Source organism: Natator depressus, chromosome 9, assembly GCF_965152275.1.
Source record: "Natator depressus isolate rNatDep1 chromosome 9, rNatDep2.hap1, whole genome shotgun sequence".
NCBI lineage: Eukaryota > Metazoa > Chordata > Testudines > Cheloniidae > Natator > Natator depressus.
This window is the reverse complement of record NC_134242.1, coordinates 22,161,117-22,175,645: the sequence shown is the minus strand read 5'-3', so window position 1 is coordinate 22,175,645 and position 14,529 is coordinate 22,161,117. Positions and strand designations below refer to the sequence as shown.

The following is a 14,529-nucleotide window of genomic DNA, read 5'->3' as shown; positions in this document are numbered from 1 at the left end:
AAAAAATTTGCATGTAATTTTATTATTACCATGTAGAATCAGAAAGGTACTTTGTTTAATTACATTAAACAAGTAAAACAATTCAAGTGCATTTATATGAAGACATCAGAATTAAACCCAGACTTGCACAGTCTATTTTGCTTTGTCTGTTACATATTTTACAGCATGTACTGTACATTGTTGTAGAGCAGTTGATAGACTGAACATGTTACTTCCATTAATCCTTTGCCTTCCTACATGTTTTTGGTGTCAGTGTTGACACACAATTATTTATGGCCCTCTAGTACAGTATTATATTAATACTAAACATAAATAAAGTTTTCATTTATTGCATATTGATTGGTTCAGTCCAAATATAAAACCAAGTCTATAGCCATTGATTGGTGATTTTTTTAAAGAACTTTGTAGCTTAAATTTTTTAAATGTAAAATATAAAGAAAAGAGTAAAGACTAATTCAGCAGTAGCCATTATAAATATATTTTGAATAAATTGTTTGGAGAAGAAACAATCACATAAGAAAATATATATAGAAAAAGTAACTAATTTAATTGTGGTAATTCAGTTCAGATCAGTCTGGTTACTTTACAGATGTTCATTCTACTCTGATTCAGCAATTGTTTCGTGTCACTTCATATATAAAAAAGGTAAGAATGTATGCTCCCTCAGACGGGGAAAAAAGGTGTCTTTTCAGACAGCTTTTATTTTGGCACAACCACTATATATATTATTATTCTATTTTAAATATATAAATCTGAAAACGCACATTTTATGAAATATCTTCATCATTTACATTTTCAAGAAAGTTAATAAATGTTTATACTCTTATGTAAAAAGAAAAGGAGGACTTGTGGCACCTTAGAGACTAACAAATTTATTTGAGCATAAGCTACAGCTCACTTCATCAGATGCATTCAGTGGAAAATACAGTGGGGAGATTTATATACACAGAGAACATGAAACAATGGGTGTTACCAGATACACTGTAACGAGAGTGATCAGGTAAGGTGAGCTATTACCAGCAGGATACATACTCTTATGTATGATCCAATGATTTCACTGTTTTTTCTATAATAGGTGCAGCTTCCTTTTGAACAGATATTTTTATGTTGTTAGCTCAATATGAACGTATTTTGCTAATGTTTTGGAAAATCTTCCTTAAAATGTTATGAGTCCATAATCCAAGTAACAGTGTAAACACAGGTTTCAGAATAACAGCCGTGTTAGTCTGTATTCGCAAAAAGAAAAGGAGTACTTGTGGCACCTTAGAGACTAACCAATTTATTTGAGCATAAGCTTTTGTGAGCTACAGCTCACTTCATCGGATGCATACTGTGGAAAGTGTAGAAGATCTTTTTATACACTTGCTTTGTGTGTATAAAAAGATCTTCTACACTTTCCACAGTATGCATCCGATGAAGTGAGCTATAGCTCACGAAAGCTTATGCTCAGTGTAAACACAGTAATTTTCTAGATTTACAATGAGTTGTTTGGCATAAAAGGTTGGTTTCCTTCAGTACCTGTTTTCTAGAACTACCATTTCATCCCCATTTATCATCATTTCCACTGGAGACTAGGTACTTGAGCGACAGTCAATGGAGGGAAGAATGAAGAAGCTGCTCTTTAAAGCCCTGAGGATGAGTGGGTTAGATAAGCTTGAGGTGAACAAGGCTGAGATAAATAGTGTATGTATATCAGTGGCAACTGAAAGGAGATTTTTAATTTAAAACAAAGCCTTTGAAATGTCCTCAATGTAGTGGTGGGTTTCTAACTTTGCTCATCTAATGTTACAATACTGTAAATGCTAATTCTGTACTGTCAGCTTGAATACTGAATACTACAGAAATGTGTTGTTATAACTGATGGATTAATACTTCATTGTCTACCTGCACTTTTAGGCTCAGAAAAATGAGAGAGAATCTATCAGGCAGAAATTGGCACTTGGAAGTTTCTTTGATGATGGCCCAGGAATTTATACCAGCTGTAGCAAAAGTGGCAAGCCAAGCCTTTCTTCTCGGTAAGTAAAATGGCATAGTGAGCATTCCTAATGTTTATGGATTTCATGTGGCATAGCATCAGAGTGAATTTAAAAGTGAATATGTGGGGGAGAGGATAAAAGCTAATATGAGGCTTTGGGTAGTGTATTATATCTTTAGTATGAAGTCCTTTGAGAAACTCATTAGAATATTGAGGGAGGCCCTGATGTTTGTAGGCTCCATTTTCTCTTCTGGTTGCCTCCTTAGATTTTTAGTGGCAACCATACCTTTTAAATGGCCCTAGTTTTAGATCCATGGTTTCCTAGGTTCCACATAAATTTGTATCTGTCGTGTCAGTTTGTTGTGAATAATTTACAAAAAAAAAAAAATGAACAATCTTGGGACTGAGGTTATAGAACATTGGCTGCAGATGGAGTCGGTGGCCTATCCCGTAATTTACCACTAGAATTCTATGACAAATGCCTCTCTTGCCTGTTGTGCTGACAGAGATATTACAGTTGCAAAGGGGTTTACACAGAGCTGAATTCTTCTACCATAAAGTGTTTGGCTATATGGCAACAGGGAACAGAACTTTCAACTCATTCTTGCAAGATCCCTGAACACCTTCAAATCTCCCTGACTCCAGTGGGATCGGGTACACTCAGCACCTTGCAGGATCAAGTTGCTGATTAGCTATGAAAACATAGCAGAATAGAGATAGAATGACCTGTTGTTTGTCATCTAGGCAAACAATATTCTGGTGTTAATTCAAAAGCTGATCTGACTTATCCGTTTGCTGCTGCTGCTACTACTGAACATACCCAAAATAAAATCATCAACACAAGCAAATGTCACAATTAGCCCCATTAATAGCATGGCTCTGGACAATGGGAATATTGCAGCTCTTCCCTCTTCTCCTGCCTTCCGCCCCCACCCCCCACTAAATGTGAATAACACTGTCTGCCTGAAGGTGTGCAAGAAGTTGGCAATAGAGATAGTATTATTACAGCATAGTTCCAGCTAGGTGTGTGTGTTCTCAAACACAGTACCTGATTTGTCTTGGTTTGTGCCTAGAAAACTAGACAGTGAAAGAAATATATTGCATTGGTTAATCTGTTTGGATGTACTGTTGTTTAGTAGATATTTTGTATATGAGGAGTTAAATGTAAGGAAAACACATGAATGCTTCCAGATCTGGGATTGAAGTAGGCGTGATCCAATAGAGGAAGCCAGGGAATTTGGTCAGGACTTGCAAAAAGACAGGGTTGCAGAAATTAGTAGTCCTGTTCTTTTTTTTCCCCTCTTTTTTAAACTAAACTATGCATTTGATGTATAAGAGCTTAGTTACAAATTATTCCCACATAAAGGTATTCTTCTTGGCCATATACCAGTATGTATGGTATGTAAAATAATGATACATTCCATACTAACTTGGGAAAAAGTTAGTTTTCTGTTTTTTCTTAGTAAATTATTCAAAACACCCATTAAGAATATAATATACAATATAATATGTTTATACAGTATTTGTTTCAAATCAGAAAGCATACGTTTAGGAACATTCTCAGCAGAAAATAAGAAATCATCTCAGTTATATTTTCTGATTTTTCTAATATTTAAAGAAAGCAACAATATGAACCTTCCTGTGTCTTCTCTGTTGTAAAACTCTGTCCTAAAGTTAATAAGATGAAATTTTTTGCTCCTCCTGTGCCCCAACCACAAAAGTTCCAGAAGGCTCATTATTCTCTCTCCCTTGAATATCTTATAAGGTCATTCAGAGATCATGAAATGTCACATTCTCATGTGCTATCCATATGTGGATGAAACTCAACTCTTGTGCTGCCAGCTTAACTACTAGGCTTTTTCTGTCATCAAGATGTCCAATGCCTGGATAAAATGACCAGATTTGGCGGTTAGTCTGAGAAGCAGTGTTGTGATAGTTGGAAGGGGAAATACATCCAGGAAATTGCCAATATGCTAATCTCACCAGCTGTCGAGGGTGTCATCAATTTGATATGCAGCCTTGAAATCATGCTGAAGTCACTACTCCTGAAGATGATGTTAGCATCTTCTGTTAGCCAGGACACTCTACCTCCATTTCGTCTCTGGCTAGAGTCAAGCCATGGTGATCCACGCTTTCATCTCCTCTAGGTTAGATTTATCCAGCTCATTCAACCTGGAACTAAACACAGCCACCACCAGAAGGCTTAAGCTGGTGCAACTCTCAGCAGTGCACTTCATGAGCAACAAAGGATGATGTGGACACATGACATGCAAGCAACAAATGCGTAGCAAACGTTCCGCAGACTACAGGTTCCCCTTACACATAAGTATTCAAAGTCCTGTTCCTAATCTACAGAGTCCTTAATGAACTGGAATCTGGCTGCTACAGAGTTTACTTCACCGTCCGAGACAATGATATTTCACAGAGTCATACAGTTGGAGACACCCAGTTTTTAACTTTCAGGTGCTCTGGGCAGTGTTTTCTCACTATGGCTCTCCATGATAGAGGAGCTCAGATGACCACTTTTTGATCATCCAGTGATGGCCCTTTTGTCTTCTCCAATGTATGGCATGTGCATGGAACAGCCTACTGTGACCCCAGGGTGCACCCAGACTTCATCAAACTCCTCCGAAAGACCCACCAAAGTAAAAAACATATATTAGCTGGAGGTATAAAATGATCTTTTAAATAAAGCCTTTCTTCATGAGTTACCTGTAATTTTTTTTAAATAATTTTAAACCCAAAGGGAACAGAGAGAGAATCCCATGGGCCATATTCTCCAGAGAAGTGCAGCTGATTTCACCATGCCCCCAGTGTAAACTAGCTCTAGTGCTGGTTTAATTGGCCCTGGAGGGATATCTGCAATGTAAGGGTATTTACCCAGCAGTACAGAGCCAGTATAGCAGCTCATGTGTCACTCTCATTTCAGTCTCCCCCGGTTACACACACATCAGGGGGAAGAGGGCATGGGCAGAGCAGAGAGAGAGGCAAATATGCCTCTGCATTGTTTTGGCATCCTAGATCCGTTTACAGCTGGCATAAGTTAGAGCAGCCATCTGTCTGTTCTGCCTTAGTTAAGGGGAATCATCCCTGAAAAGATGTATAGAGTGAAAAGATAAGCTTTAAGCCACCTTTAGCTTGCACTATGTGTGGACATCTGCCATATCTGCGGATCTGGCTCTATCTGTTCTCATACTTCACTATCCTGTTGTTCAATGTTTATACCAAAATGACAGTCCCATTATACAAACATACAATAGGTTTCAAAATAGTCCAGAGATGTGTGTTTACCCAGATAGTGGTGAACCAGTTGTTCTCCATAACAGCTAACCTCATTTGGGAAGTTTCTGAAGGGACTCTCATGTTTAGTGTAGAGCTGTACATGTTTCCAGGGTGTGGCAAGAGACAAAATCTGAGAAATGCACAAAAGCAGGAGAGAATTAACCATTATTTGAGAGAGGCTACAATTATAAAATCAAGCTTAACTTCAAATAAATTGAAAAGAAAAACAATTTGACTTTGTTTAGTAACTACTTTCCTTTAAGGCAAAGCCAGTAACCTCTATCTTCTAATTATGCAGCAGGTCTAATTAACAGTGTGCAAGCAGAATTTGACAGATGTACCAAGTGAAATTACTAGATGCTTTTGAATTTTGTTAATATTTATACATCGGTCAGAACTTTAAAACACAGTGGTTGTTATTTTGGGGGGAGGAACCTTCATAGGAGTGCTTTCTTATTGAAAAAGGATATGTTATGTAGAAAACAAAAACATAATAAAAGCCCTTTACTATTTGGATAGTGAATATAGCACAAGATGTGTCCAGCTTTTATATGCCCCCACCCTTTATTCAATCAACATTTGTGTGCATTGTTTGCATATATGCAAAACTGATTTGGAAAGAGAAATTGGATTTTCCAGTGAGCAGTTATATAATAAGACCCCCACCATTCTTTTTGTGATTCATGTATCTCAAACGCTGTAGTTTCAGAACATTTTTACAGAAGTTATGAATCCCTCCAAAAAATTATTCTGGGCTGGCAACATGGAATATATATTCTTTCCTCTTTAGTACCCTAAAGAGGAAAGAATCCAGCTCAGGTTGTTAAGTGACCAGAAGATGATTTTATTTCTTTTTAATGGCCTTTGTCAAATGAGTTAGTTCCTATTGAACAGCTGTCCATATGGCAAAAACTACCACTTGCAATTAGCACCAACTGGCAGTCTTCCTTGCAGTCTTAGCAGACGGACCAAGTATTGAATGGATATGGAGACTGACTTTTACCTCTTGAGATGGTCCCTCCACATCTGGATTTAGACATATTTACAGAGTCATATAGGGACGTTTGCACCACTGCTGCTCACACTATACCTGTTCTAAGAACGAATACAGGAGTGAATTGCCTGGGCAGCTAATCTGGCATCTTTCAAGGGTGTGACATTCTCGAACAAAACTTCAGAACAAAAAATGCAGATTATGAAAGTTGTCTGTTAGCTGCAAACAAACAAAAAAACCTTCCTGTGCCTAGAAATTCTGCACATGTTCATGTTAGAGGCCCTGCTGTTTCACTCACTCGCTAGTGTCTTAAGCGAAGGCCGTGGTCCTACAAACACTTACAGGCATGATTAACTTTATTATTGTAAATAGTCACATTGATATCTGTCATGGTAGTAAAGCTACATGCATGTGTAGATGTTTGCAGGATTAGGGTCTAAGACTGCAAGCTCTTGGGTCAGGGACTGTCCTCTCTCTCTCTCTCGTGCCTAGGTCACTGGGACCCTAGTCTGGCTGGGGCCTCTGGGCACTACTGTAGTACAAATAATGCATAATAATAGTGTGGTGGATACATTACTGTTCACTATGAAATATATTCCAAGAATGTTACAGTTGTGGCAGAAAATGAAAATGACAGTACTGCTGTTGAAGGCTGAACTCCCATCGTGGAGTGCAGTGAGGTGCATTTCATTACTGATTTTTTTGTTTTTGCTACCTATTGTCATAACACAAATGTGCATTCAGTGTACAGTAACTCCTTGCTTAATGTTGTAGTTATGTTCCTGAAAAATGCTAGCTCAAGCAAAATGATGTTAAGCGAATCCAATTTCCCCATAAGAATTAATGTAAATAGGGGGTGTGGTTCCAGGGAAATTTTTTTCGCCAGACAAAATACACACACACACAGTATAAGTTTTAAACAATTTAATACAGTACACAGCAATGATGATTGTGAAGCTTGGTTGAGGTGGTGGAGTCAGAGGGTGGAAGAGGGTGGGATGTTTCCCAGGGAATGCCTTACTGCTAAATGATGAACTAGCACTAGGCTGAGCCCTCAAGGGTTAACACGTTGTTAATGTAGCCTGATACTCTACGAGGCAGCACGAATGGAGGAAGGGGAAACAGCAAGGCAGAGAGAGACAAAGACACACACAGTGTGTGTGAGAGCGAGAGAGATGCGCATTGCCCCTTTAAGTACGCTGACCCCACTCAAAGTACACTGCCTTTTTAAGTAGATCAGCAAGTTGAGACAGCAGCTGCTGCCAGCAAGCTCCCTGCATCCTGTGCCCTGTCCTGTCCCCCTGCTCTGTGGAGATGGCCCCATGGGGTAAAGGAGCAGGGGGAGGGGGACACCCTGACATTAGCACACCCCATCCCCCTCCATAGCAAGGAGGAGGCTCCCGGGAGCAGCTCCAAAGCAGAGGGCAGGAGCAGCACATGGCAGTGAGGGGAGGAACAGCTGAACTGCCTGGCAATTGGTAGCCTGCTGGGCAGCTGCTGCACAGGGAATTTAGGGGAGCTGATGGGGGGCTGCCGGTCCACTCTGGTTCCAAGCCCCCACCAGCTAGCTCCAACGGGCTGCTCTTTCTGCAACCAGTGGACAAAGCAGGCTGCCAAAGGACGTTATAAGGAAGCATTGCGCAACTTTAAACGAGCATGTTCCCTAATTGGTCAGCAACATAACAATGTTAACCAGGACGACTTTAAGTGAGGAGTTACAGTAACTTTTATTTGATAAATTTACTTTTTCTTTGTTAAATTGAATTAAAAAATAGACTGTAGTTGTATGTGTGCAATGTAGGGAATCCATATGACTAGCTAGGCCAGTGCTGCTCTAATGTAACAAGAAATCTCTTGTCTCATATTGGTTTAGTTCTGAAATATGTTCACTGTGAGAGCAAATAATGGCAGTAAAGGCATTTATCCATGTTAACATTTTAGAATTTTATTGAGGTGTTATGAATAAGATATGGATGGCCATTGCTGGTGGAAATGAATGCAGGCGTAAAAATAAAAACGCTGAACAGCTCTTCATGCAAACTGAGCTGCAACAGCCCACAGGAGACATGGCAATATACACATCTGAAAAGTCATCGTCTGAAAAAGCTTCTTGTTTTCTATGTTTTCTAGCCCTGTATCCTAACAGGAGGCTTTTTGTGGGTGGGTGGGGGGAGAATCCCACTCAGTGTCTCAAATTTGCAAATTCCCTGCTCAGTGTAATCACTTGCTAAACCTAATAGTCAGTCCCTTCTTTAAATCTGTGTAGCACTTTAATCTGCCCTGAATAATACAGCTGTTCTTAATATTTCACAATCAATAGAATCTAATTTTAACAGTTATGTCCCATGTGAGCTCTTTATTCTCTAACCTGAACTGTGTGCCTTTTCAGTGGTTATTTGTGTTTTTGAGGTGCTCAGGTTGTGCCTTGGAAAGGGGTCTGAGTTGAGTAAACCAGCATGTTATACCTGTTTCCCTCTCTGAACAATACAATATTAAGCAAAGTAGAACCATGTATTTTGTTACAGGTTTCCCTGGGTAGCTGTAATTCATTCTTTATGCCTAAAACCCATTGAAAACCTCATGTAATATAATGTCAGTGTGCAATTATTTATCATGTTACATATTAATAATGTATCAAGAGAGCCATTAAAATAAATGGAAAATAATATTCTACTGACCATTCCCACTAAATAGAATATAAGCAAATCTGCTGGGACTAAGGAATAAAGAATGATATGCATCAGAGACTGGATTTCTACATAGAGTGCATCCACCGACGTGCACGGGCTGAAATTGTGGAAAAGCAGCATCACTTGCCCCATAACTTCAGCCGTGCAGAACACAATGCCATCCACAGCCTCAGAAACAACTCTGACATTATAATCAAAAAGGCTGACAAAGGAGGTGCTGTCATCATCATGAATAGGTCGGAATATGAACAAGAGGCTACTAGGCAGCTCTCCCACACCACTTTCTACAAGCCTTTACCCTCTGATCCCACTGAGGGTTACCAAAAGAAACTACACCATTTGCTCAAGAAACTCCCTGAAAAAGCACAAGAACAAATCCACACAGACATACCCCTGGAACCCTGACCTGGGGTATTCCATCTGCTACCCAAGATCCATAAACCTGGAAATCCTGGACGCCCCATCATCTCAGGCATTGGCGCCCTGACAGCAGGATTGTCTGGCTATGTAGACTCCCTCCTCAGGCCCTACGCTACCAGCACTCCCAGCTATCTTCGAGACACCACTGACTTCCTGAGGAAACTACAGTCCATCGGTGATCTTCCTGAAAACACCATCCTGGCCACTATGGATGTAGAAGCCCTCTAAACCAACATTCCACACAAAGATGGACTACAAGCCGTCAGGAACAATATCCCCGATAATGTCACAGCAAATCTGGTGGCTGAACTTTGTGACTTTGTCCTCACCCATAACTATTTCACATTTGGGAACAATGTATACCTTCAAATCAGCGGCACTGCTATGGGTACCCGCATGGCCCCACAGTATGCCAACATTTTTATGGCTGACTGAGAACAACGCTTCCTCAGCTCTTGTCCCCTAATGCCCCTAGGCTATTTGCGCTACATTGATGACATCTTCATCATCTGGACCCATGGAAAAGAGGCCCTTGAGGAATTCCACCATGATTTCAACAATTTCCATCCCACCATCAACCTCAGCCTGGACCAGTCCACACAAGAGATCCACTTCCTGGACACTACGGTGCTAATAAGCGATGGTCACATAAACACCACCCTATACCGGAAACCTACTGACCGCTATTCCTACCTACATGACTCCAGCTTTCATCCAGACCACACCACACGATCCATTGTCTACAGCCAAGCTCTACAATACAACCGCATTTGCTTCAACCCCTCAGACAGAGACAAACACCTACAAGATCTCTATCAAGCATTCTTAAAACTACAATACCCACCTGCGGAGGTGAAGAAACAGATTGACAGAGCCAGAAGAGTACCCAGAAGTCATCTACTACAGGACAGGCCCAACAAAGAAAATAACAGAACGCCACTAGCCGTCACCTTCAGCCCCCAAATAAAATCTCTCCAACGCGTCATCAAGAATCTACCACCTATCCTGAAGGACAACCCATCACTCACAGATCTTGGGAGACAGGCCAGTCCTTGCTTACAGACAGCCCCCCCAACCTGAAGCAAATACTCACCAGCAACCACACAACAGAACCACTAACCCAGGAACCTATCCTTGCAACAAAGCCCATTGCCAACTCTGTCCACATATCTATTCAGGGGACACCATCATAGGACCTAATCACATCAGCCACACTATCAGAGGCTCATTCGCCTGCACATCTACCAATGTGATATGCCATCATGTGCCAGCAATGCCCTTCTGCCATGTACGTTGGCCAAACCAGACAGTCTCTACGTAAAAGAATAAATGGACACAAATCAGACATCAAGAATTATGGCATTCAAAAACCAGTCAGAGAACACTTCAGTCTCCCTGGTCACTCAGTTACAGACCTAAAAGTCACAATTCTTCAACAAAAAAACTTCAAAAACAGAGTCCAACGAGAGACTTCTGAATTGGAAATAATTTGCAAACTGGATACAATTAACTTAGGCTTGAATAGAGACTGGGAGTGGATAGGTCATTACACAAAGTAAAACTATTTCCCCATGTTTATTACCCCCCTTCATCCCCCACTGTTCCTCAGACGTTCTTGTCAACTGCTGGAAATGGCCCACCTTGATTATCACTGCAAAAGGTTCCCCCCCGCTCTCCTGCTGGTAATAGCTCACCTTAAGTGATCACTCTCGTTACAGTCTGTATGGTAACACCCATTGTTTACTGTTCTCTATGTATATAAATCTCCCCATTGTATTTTCCACAGTATGCATCCGATGAAGTGAGCTGTAGCTCACGAAAGCTTATGCTTAAATAAATTGGTTAGTCTCTAAGGTGCCACAAGTACTCCTTTTCTTTTTGCAAATACAGACTAATACGGCTGCTACTCTGAAACCTGTGATTGTGAGTTACACTGTGTTGGGTGTGTAGTGATATGTCTACATCCCCCTCTTATTTGAAATTCTTAGTGAAATACGAATTGTGAATAATTCTCAAATCGCAGCTTCCTTATGGAAACTACACATGTCTGAGAAGAACAGAAAAAGTATGTGCAATGTGTGGGCATAGAAACTAGCTTTCTTTAAATCTGACTCGTTCCTCTGCAGACACCCCTAGTGTCTGTAAATCAAGTTCAACTCTTCCAGGGTACAGCAGTCCATAATTTAAGAGTAGGATGGGAAATATGGAGACTGGGGGGAAGACCTGCATAATTCTTTATCTACCCAGTCTGCACCTCTGATTGAGATAACTACCGAAAACTTCCATCCTCCATGAGGGAGCTTGAAAGATTAAGGAAGTATTTGTAGCTCAGGAAACACTCTCTCAGCTTCTTCCCCACCTCCTTTGTATTGATTTGCAATTGAGGGTACAGGGACAGAGCAGTCTTAAGCCCAATTGCATGTAGGGATTGCAATGGGATCTGCCCTTGCATGGGATATTGCAAGTGGAATGATTGACAGAGCTCCTTGCCTCTCTGAAAGATAGTGTTCACATAATAGGCCATTGAGAACTTTATAAGTCTTCTTTGTAATATCATAAAAGTTCAAAGTAAAACTAAAGTTAGTGAAATATGCAGAGACCATTGGCACAGCAGCAGTCAAGCTAGAAGGCAATCAGATCTACCTGGAAATGTCAACCTATTTTTAAATGGTTTTCAAAGTGCACTCTTAAACCATTAACTGTAGCGTCACACTTTTTCCTGTGTAGCATTCTTGGTTACCTCTTCCAGGAATGTAAAGGAATTACAGGCTTTAGCCTAAAAGAAGGTGTGTCTGCATTCCCACAGAGACAAAGTGGTGCTAAGCTGATTTCCTGTGGTTTTAAATACCTTCTCATTTCATTCTGTCCAGGCAATTCTCCTATTTTCCTTTGGATGCTTTCTGCAAACTCCTCTGGATATTTCTGATGCTACAAGAGCTCTTATAGCCTAATGGCGAGAGCTAGAGGATTCATTCTCATTTTGAGGCACAGGAATTTGTGCACATAATTCCCTGTATTTAAAAAGGAGAAACATCCCCTACACGCTTTCTAGTTTTGCTGTGTATCTTGGTTCTAATTAGAAAGTTGTGGTGGTTGCTGGGAGAGGGTTAGGCAGTCGTTATTTTATATATAAACTTTAATCTTAAATTAACTTGCACCTAACAACCCTAAAATGACGGAGATGATCTCTGGCCTGCTGATGTTTCTTTTTAATAAATCTTGGAATACCAGGGAATTTCCAGAAGACTGGAAGAGTTTTAATGTCATGTCAATATTCAAATAGGGCAAGTGGGATGACCCAAGTAGCTATAGGCAGGTTCACCTGAGATCAGTCCCAGGAAAAATAATGGAAAAGCTGATACAGGATTCAACCAGTAAAGAAGTAAAGGATAGTAATATAATTAAGGCTAGTCAATGTGGCTTTATGGAAAATACATCTTTTATTCTTTGATGAGATTACAAATTTGGTTGATAATAACTGTAGGTGTGATATATGTAGACTTTTGAAAGGTATTTGACTTAGTACAGCTGACATTCTAATAAAAAGCATTGCGCAATATCAATAAAGCGCACATTAAATGGATTAAGAACTGGCTAACTGACGCATTTCAAAAAGTAGTTTGTCGGTGGGGAATCTTCATTGAAAGAGGGTGTTTCTAGGGGGTTCCACAGGGATCAGTATTAAACCTAACGCTAATGAACATTTTCATCAGTGATCTGGAAATAAATATAAAGTCACTGCTGATAAATTTGCAGATGATACAAAAATTGGCAGAGTGGTAAATAATGAGGAGGACCAGGCAGTCTTACAGAGAGAGAGCTGGATTGCTTGGTAAGCCATTCAAACAAAATGTATTTTAATACAGTCATATAGTAACAAAGAACGCAGGCCATACCTACAGAATGGTGGACTGTGTCCTGGAAAAGAATAACTGAAAGGGATTTAGGGGTCATAGTGGACAAACAGCTGAAAATGATCTCCTAGTGCGATGCTGTGGCAAAATGGGCTAATGTAATCTGTGGATGTATAAATAGTGAAGTAGGGAGGTGATTTTACCTCTGCATATGGCATTGGGGAGACAGATTCTGGAATTATTGTGTCCAGTTTTGGTGTCAGCATTTTAAAAAGGACATTGACAGGGTGAAGGAAAGAGCCACATAATGATTTGAGGATGGAGAAGATGCCTTACAATGAGAGGCTTAAAGATCCCAATCTGGTTAATTTATCAAAAAGACGACTGAGAGATTAGTTGACTGTACTGTATAAGTACCTTTTTTTTGGGGGGGGGGGGAGAATAATGGTACTAAAGGTCTTTTTACACTAGCAGAGAAAGGCATAACAAGAACCAACGGCTAGACGTTGAAGCCAGACACATTCAAATTCGAAGAGGCATAAATTTTTAACAGTAGAGGGGATTAACCACTAGAACAAACCCTCCTGGTAGGTGGTGGATTATCCATATCTTGATGTCTTCAAATCAAAACCAGATACCTTTCTGGAAGATAAATTAGCCAAGCACAAGTTATGCTTTATTCAAACAATACAGGGGCAACAAGATGAAATTTCATGGTCTGTCATATACAAGTCAGGCTAGATGATCTAATTGTCTCTTCTGGCCTTAAACTCCATGAATCTTTGAATTAAAGGTTGATAAGGTTAAGGCATATGCTGCTTCTAAAATTCCCCACCTGATAAATTTAGTACTCAAAGGGATAACCATTATCTGAGCAAAAGTGGGGCAAAGCTTAGCATTAGAACTGTTAATTTCCCCCCAAAAAACCCAGAGACCTGCCTTATTATCTGCATTTTGAAACCACACCCACTCAGAGTTGTTCTAAGTCATCAAGCTGGGAAAAACTCAGTTGACAAATGAGCATAGGTGTTCTTGGAAAGGGCAAATCACTCACAGGACAGAAGGTTAGAAAGACCAACAATGGTCCTTGCCTTCTTTTGCCAATAAAGGCACATCTATTACTTTGTATCCCAGTAGCACCTCGTGGCCGCAATTGTGATCAGGGATCCAGTCCCTTGGTACTGGACAAACACATCATGTGAGATAGTTCCTGCCCCCAAAGCGTTTAAAGTAATAGACAAGCACACAGTGAGTGGGGGTGGAAGGGAATGTCTAGGTTGGAGCTGGTCTGAAAGGCAGTCAGGTTATACAAAG

General features: G+C 40.2%; 1 protein-coding gene across 5 annotated transcripts in view; it reads left to right on the top strand.

Annotated features, from left to right (window-relative positions):
- Positions 1 to 14,529, top strand: part of SCHIP1 (schwannomin interacting protein 1) — a 385,169-nt gene that overhangs the window by 354,997 nt on the left and 15,643 nt on the right. For all 5 annotated transcript variants that reach the window (XM_074963687.1, XM_074963688.1, XM_074963690.1 and 2 more), the window contains one exon: positions 1,897 to 2,015. In XM_074963687.1, coding sequence (XP_074819788.1) covers positions 1,897 to 2,015 — 119 coding nt within the window. The remainder of the gene's footprint in view (positions 1 to 1,896; positions 2,016 to 14,529) is intronic.